We start from the raw sequence: 7,859 nt of genomic DNA on the forward strand, positions 1-7,859 counted from the left end.
CACTGGTATTTAATTAGAGTTGAGAGCGCAGGGTTTTCCACGTCGTTTTTTCCACACAGCTCTCGGGTTTTACCTCAAAGGCATAGTTTTACTGTGTTTGCGTCCCACCCTGTTCCCTATATAGTGCACTACTTTTGACCAGAGTCCTATTGGTCCTGGTCAAAAGTAGTGCACTATATAGGGCATATGGTGCCATTTCAGACTCAGGAACTGTGTAACTTGCTGGTTAAACAAGGGCATGTATCCATTTGTTAATTGATGCAATTACGCATTACGCGTAGTGGTCACGTAGGTCTCCAGGCACGCATCAATCACTCGTCTATTGACCTGCCAAAGCCTTTCCATCCGCTCCTACTGGGACCGATCCTCTCCTCCTGATTCACTCTCCCCCCCCCCCCCCCTCCTCTATCTCTAATAGAGAAAGATGGGAACATCATCGTCATTAAGTCGGTCTTACACCTCTGACAGGACAGATAGAGGCGCACAGAGGTCGTAAAAACGCGTTAAATCCACGACCATCCATTGGTGTTCACTTTTTTCACTTTTAAATATTCATAATCCCAAAATCCCAACGTAAGAAATACAGAATAAGTGAGTGAGGTATAGTGTCTTCAAATGAAGATTTTTTTTGTTTGGATAAATATGTATTATTATTATTGTTCAAGTGAGCACATGAGACTAACTAACTAAAATGATTATTTTATGATGAAGATGCTGATAAGAAATAGCAAAGAATCAGATATCCCAAATGAAATAAAACAACTGAAGGCTTACAGTTCAAATATTGTCCAAATAAATATGTATTATTCTACGCATAATAATAACAAAATATGCATGGTGGTCATTTCAGTTGGTATTATTTTATAATTGGACATGATACGCATCAAGAGCCTTGATCTATCTGACAGTTCCATAACTGTACCAAAACAACCCCTTTACTTTATACTCTTATCAGTGAAGCAAGTGAAGAAGACTACTGCACAAAGCCGAGGGGACACGGGGAGTGCACAGAACACCTTAAGAAAACGCGATGTTAGATGTGATTGGCAAAGACATTATTCTATCCTTGCTGTCCTGTCGTTCCGGGATTACAATGACGTCACACTGATACCCTTGCATGGGTGAATGCTAAAGAACTATAGAGGCACAAATAATAGCACAAGCAGAGTCCATATCTTGCAAGTCTTACGTTATCCTTTAAGCCTTCTTCAGCTAATACAACAACAATTTTTGTACTTAATGACGCGTAATTTCATTTTCTTATCATTTCCTTCGGGGGATTATTCATATATAAAACTATCTGCAGCTGTTGGTACCAGCCTCAACTCTTCCTCCTAAGTGCAATCATCTATTATTGAGCGAGAGGCCGTGCGTGGAAATGTGTGTAAGAAGGTGGATTTGAAGTAGAATTGGTTACAATCGATCAAGGGTGAAGAATATTCCTGATGTTAACAAAAGAAGCAGCTATGTCTTTCTCTCAGTTTGGATATCCTTACAATGCAACTTCACAGGTAAGACAATATCAACATGCTTTTTTCTCTCTCAATTTCAATGTGACAAACATGTAAACAAACTAGCATTATTTTAGTTTGAACAGCTCGCTCTATAATCTAGACGCAGCACTGAATGGTTGCTTTCAAAATATTGACAGCTATTTTCAGGTGACGCTTTTGTTTAATCAACATATCGACAGACATAAACACAGGTCCAATTAATTGAATTATGAATGTACTCACGTGTTGTTTTGATCTTACAAAAAACCTGTGTTTATTACTACGCTATAGCTCCGTTGTGTAGCCTAATTGCGCTTTGAAGTTAACAGTGAACCTTCCAAACTTTCTCTTTCAATCAGAGATCTCTGGATTTGGTATTGACAATTACTATTATTTGGAAAACGTGAAGTAGCCATACGGATTTATCATTTAAATATATTTGTTTCGGGACAACTGGACAAAGGTATGCAATAAAAGTTCTCAGAACTTTGATTCAACTAGAAATAAGTTATTTTCCTCTAAGAGTATTAAAAGTTTTAGATCCTTTGTTTTCATCAAATTTCAGTAGCCTACAATAGCTTAGTCAGGCAGTGTATGAATACTTTGTGAATTCCTTTTCTATAACATAAAAAAGCTAAATTAACTGAAACACATAATTTCCAAAATGGTACCTTATGATTTCACCTGGATATTATGTAAAATGCGATTCTAAAACTGTTAATCAAATTAGGCAGACACACAGCATGCGTTTATATCTAGTCTCCATCTGACCTGAATTGTCCTGTATTTCAAAACCATATCAAAATATATTCTAGATATGAAGATAACAGAGCTCATGCGTCAAACACGAATGACATGTCTATCCTCCACAATTCTCTTCATGCAGTTTTTCGTGTCGGCAAATCCCAGTACGACTTGCTGCGATTCGATTTCCAGGTCGGTCTCTGACGGGACGAGCGGTACCCAGACTCCTGCTACCTTCTGCTGCCCTTCCTACGAGAACCGGCTCCTGGCCAGCACACGGACGGAGCTCAACGCGGCACTAGGGATGTATAGCTCGCCCTACGCTGCCGCGGCCGCCGCCAGCCAGAACTATGCCAGCTACTTCCCCTACAGCGCCGAGCCCTCCGCTGCTATCTACTCATCTCTGGTACATCCCGTTTCATCTAATAGTGGATGGGGGTGGCTGGGATGCGATCGATCAAGATGGATGTTGATCAAAATTACTCTCCATGTATTTCGTTATTGAAAGGACTTTGAGTAGCCTGCATGCCTGAGAGATGGGTCGAATAGACTTTGCAGTTTTAAAAATACTCATGTTTGGGCTACCGGTAGCCTATTATGTTTCAATTGGGAAGGGAGTAAAGTAGCACACAATTTACATCAACTTTGTTTCCAATATTTAGAAACAAATAAAGTTACCTAAGTGTTTCATAAAGTTGTTTTCTTATTTCAGAATCCACAGTATGAAATGAAGGATGGCACAGGCACTCTGCATTCTGGCATAACTCAACCTGCCGCCTACTATCCTTATGACCACTCACTGGGCCAGTACCAATATGACAGGTATGGTACCCCACACATTCCTTATCTGTAGTGCATCAGCTCAGCTATTCCTTGTTAGTGTATTAAAGCCATATAGCGCCCTGTCATACATGAGTAATAACTTACATTCAAGTAATCTCCACTCCATTCAAGGAATCTCACACTTCCAGAGCAAAAGGTCACAATCTATGCAGCTCTATACTGCTAGATAGAGCAGAGCTGTATAGTCTATTTTTCAGACAACACTCCAGGAGTGCCATGGGCCTGGGTGAATAGTTTATGAGCTTATATGCTAATGTTGCTAATGGCTAATGTGTTGTCTGCTATTACGACCAGGTATGGGACTATGGACTTTAATGGGTCAGCCAGGAGGAAGAATGCCACACGTGAGACCACCAGTACCCTGAAGACATGGCTGTACGAGCACAGGAAAAACCCCTACCCCACCAAGGGGGAGAAGATCATGCTGGCCATCATCACCAAAATGACCCTCACCCAAGTTTCCACCTGGTTCGCCAACGCCAGGAGGAGGCTAAAGAAGGAGAACAAGATGACCTGGTCACCAAAGAATAAGGCTGGGGACGACAGGAAGGACGACCTGGATAAAAGTGACCAAGATTGTGTCACCAAAGGTACACATCCTCTTCCCTCTTCCTTCTAGCACAGCATTTTGGGGCGGCAGGGTAGCCTAGTGGTTAGAGCATTGGGCAAGTAACCGAAAAGTTGCAAGTTCAAATCCTCGAGCTGACAAGGTACAAATCTGTCGTTCTGCCCCTGAACAAGGCAGTTAACCCACTATTCCTAGGCTGTCATTGAAAATAAGAATTTGTTCTTATCTGACTTGCCTAGTTAAATAAAAAAAATTAAAAACATCTTAGAGTTTTGCACAACGATTTACAACGATTTCCTCTTAAACTAATCCACATCACCTACAATAACAAAAATGGATAATTGATCAAAATGACAGCTTCTGCTCCTGAATATCACTACTATTCCACATATCATGTTGGGTGTATTTGACAATTCAGATTCCAGTGAATATGATACTGCTTCTACTCCTAATATCACCAGTAATATTCCTGTATATTTCATCATTCAGATTCCAGTGAATATGATACTGCTTCTACTCCTAATATCACCAGTAATATTCCTGTATATTTCATCATTCAGATTCCAGTGAATATGATACTGCTTCTACTCCTAATATCACCAGTAATATTCCTGTATATTTCATCATTCAGATTCCAGTGAATATGATACTGCTTCTACTCCTAATATCACCAGTAATATTCCTGTATATTTCATCATTCAGATTCCAGTGAATATGATACTGCTTCTACTCCTAATATCACCAGTAATATTCCTGTATATTTCATCATTCAGATTCCAGTGAATATGATACTGCTTCTACACCTAATATCACCAGTAATATTCCTGTATATTTCATCATTCAGATTCCAGTGAATATGATACTGCTTCTACTCCTAATATCACCAGTAATATTCCTGTATATTTCATCATTCAGATTCCAGTGAGTGTAAAGATGAGAAAGACCTTCATCTGAGTGACCTGGAGGACATGGAGGACGAGGACTGTGACAAGCTGGACAGTGACTGTGAGAAGATGGCCCCCAGGGGCCCTGAGGAACAGAGGGACCTCCACAGGGCCATGTCCGGTGGTGGTGTTGGCCCTGGAGGCCCTCCAAAGAGAGACTGCAGCTCAGAGCTCTCCCTCTCCTTGCCCAACAGCTTCCACCACTCATTCCCATGTGGTATCAAGAGCCTACCCGCCCTGCCCTCTCTACCCGCCATGCCCTCGGACTTCCTTGATCCACTGGTGACGTCCAAGCCCCCCTCCACCACCACCACCATCCCCACAGGCACTCACACTGTGTCCCTGTCACACTTCGAGGTGTCGGACCGGGACAAACCAAGGATCTGGTCTCTGGCGCGTACAGCGGCCACGGGGGTCATCCTGGGCTCTGCTCACCACGGGGCCCCAGAGCTCCGGACAGGGAGCATGCTGGGAGACTGCCAGCTACAGGGGACCAGGCTACCAGTGACTGGTACCGGACAGTGTGGGCCCCTCAGGGGCCTCCAGGATCCTACTAACATATCCAATGCTGAGAACCCTTTCCAGGAGGGCCCCTTGTTGCAATCTAAGGTCTATAGTGCAGGCAGCTACAACCACAAGGCCCTCCAACTGCACTGTTCCTCCTATCCTGCGCTTTCAGACTCATGCCAGTACTCCACTATCGAAGGTATATACGTGTTGTGACACTTGTGTTCAATTTTGAACGATTGAAATTGTGAAATTACCAGTGTAAAGTTATACAATATTGAAATGTGTTTCAGAAATGCACATTTGTTTCACTACTATCAAAAATAATATTGACAAATAAATGGCTATACAATGCAATATTACCTGGCTGCAGCAAGTTTCTTCCAGTGTGATTTCTGTTGTTGTCTAGGATTCTCCAGTGGGAAGGCAGAGACAGAGCCCTCGGAACTCAGTGACACATGTGTGACCCTGCAGGATGACAAGGTCACTGCCTTCAGACCTGTGATGAAGAGGTGAGGAAGGTGAGCCTTCCACACACACACACACACACACACACACACACACACACACACACACACACACACACACACACACACACATTCAACTTGTATATCATTCAACAAAGCATCTAACCATCATCTGCTAATCCAATCATTTGGATTCCACCAGTTGTACTGAAACGTTTCTATACTGACACAGGTTGATGGTATTACATATGTGATCTTGTCTATAAAGTGAATATGTTATTGGATTACCTAAAGACATATGTCAGTCTATAGTTAAGCAAATACTTCTCCATTTGACTAATGATTTGATATTAGAAGGTATGTTCCTTTACAAGGCTTGATATTGTAATGGATATCAATAATTAACGAGCTTTTTTCTCTCTCTTCCCCTTAGGTTGATGGACCACTAGCGGTTCTGGAGGGGGGAGTATGTGGAGTATGAAATCATTTTTACATAACTAATTTTTGCTATCATTCTTTTTTTACATCCGATATTAGACAGTGGCAACGCGGAACACTAATGATTATGAACATGGTCTTTTGCCTGCTAATGCCTGCAATGCAGTGAAGAAAACGATATGACAACAATAACGTCTAATGTAACTGGCCCCTCTAACAGTACAACTGGCTCCAGCTTGGCCCCCCCAGATGAAATGGTCTAGAACCGCCACTGTGATGGACACGCAGTCATTACACAGTGGGACTTTTATTTAGCCGGTATTAGGCTATGCACTATAAAGACTTGGGATGACGACGAGCATCGGACATCCTACCTACCTTACACCTGGGAACTGCGGAGCTCCGCAGTCAAAGCTCGATGAGCCCTGCCCAAACTGTGGAAGCTGCCATGATTTTGCACAACGTTTTTATGGTGTTGACGATGACTTTATGCAAGACTTTGAAATGCAACGGTATGGGAACTGACGGTGAATTCATGATGTATGCAATGGGCAATCGTAGCGTAGCAATGTTATTTATTTATTTGTGTATTTATGATTTGATTCCTCAACTGTTCATTTATTTATTTCGTATGTGTCATTTAAATACTTTGTTACATGTATGTATTGTTTCAACTGTGGTTGTGTGCTATTTCTACCTGATTTAACGGAAAAATACTTAGCTTGTTGTTGGTCTTTCTGTTTGCTAAAAGAGTGGGATGTATTGAGTTGGGATCGGAATTGTCTATTGTGTGTGTGTCGACCTGGAGAAATTGTTGATTGTGTTGTGTTCATCTCAAAGATAATTGTGAGCTTATTCTGTTTTTGCCATCCATGAAATATTTTATAAGAATGAATTTTTTCAAGAACTCCTCGTTTTTGTGTAAATATTATTTCCAGAACATTAACATTGGTTTAATCGGCCAATTAAAACCTTTGAGACTTTTGCACTAGATCAGAGTTTATCTTCTTAACGTGGAGAATAATACTGGAACATTGTTGATAAGGTCATAAATCAGTAGAAATCAGTAGAGAATGTGAATGAACGTTACAATGCCAGGAAGAAAGGGGACATCATCTCTCCAATGTAATTATCTAATCAGTTCTGGCATCAAACACTTTGTTACTGTTCAGACAAGCAACGAGGCAGGAATACGGGATGAATGCTGCTTTGTCCGCTGCAATAACTTACTTGTGTTAATTAAAAGGTCATTTGTAGTATCAAACCCATAAGGAAACATTCACATGGTTTGTGTGGGTTAGACTTTGGTTCTACTGTTTTTGCCTGACCCTTTTCATTCATAACTGATTGATATAACACATGAGTAAGTATCAGGCCTGTGAAACGAAGCAATTGGTCATCATGCGTAAAGCTACTAACATGAAAGCACTGGTTTCTTATTCCTTTCAATTTCAACTTAGAAGTCAGTTATTTACAGAAAATTATAAGAAAGTTCGTAGTTTATATTTTACATGATTATGGACATGACATGTAGTATCGCATAGCATATTGCTCACTCCACAGTAGAAAACTCGAAAAACTTTTAAACAAAATGTTGATGAAAACACTCAAATGCAATGCAGAAATGTGGGCCTAGTCTGAGATGGATATTGTTCAGACTTTATTATCAGTGGACCAAAAGAAAATGCTACCTCATAAACCAAAATAACGGTGTGACCTGCTGCGAATGACCCGCTGCGAATGGCCCACAGCTTAGAGGCATGCACATGAAGCCACCAAAAGATAAACGTTATTGCAGGTCGGATTTGGAGGATTAGAGCTTGTAATAAGAGTATTGGGTCTCGTAGGTCTATTG

At 41.2% G+C, this 7,859-nt stretch overlaps 1 protein-coding gene across 1 annotated transcript; it reads left to right on the forward strand.

The window, feature by feature from the left end:
• Positions 1 to 960: 960 nt before the first annotated feature.
• On the forward strand, positions 961 to 7,263 carry LOC106562423 (Iroquois homeobox protein 6a). Its single transcript, XM_014127302.3, has 7 exons — positions 961 to 1,511; positions 2,380 to 2,643; positions 2,950 to 3,059; positions 3,375 to 3,670; positions 4,564 to 5,298; positions 5,509 to 5,620; positions 6,000 to 7,263. Exons 1-6 carry the CDS (start codon positions 1,446 to 1,448, stop codon positions 5,613 to 5,615), a joined length of 1,578 nt encoding a protein of 525 aa, XP_013982777.3. The 5' UTR covers positions 961 to 1,445; the 3' UTR covers positions 5,616 to 5,620; positions 6,000 to 7,263.
• The last annotated feature ends 596 nt before the right edge of the window (positions 7,264 to 7,859 follow it).

The sequence above is a fragment of the Salmo salar genome, chromosome 11 (genome assembly GCF_965601325.2).
Source record: "Salmo salar chromosome 11, fSalSal1, whole genome shotgun sequence".
Taxonomy (NCBI): Eukaryota; Metazoa; Chordata; class Actinopteri; order Salmoniformes; family Salmonidae; genus Salmo; species Salmo salar.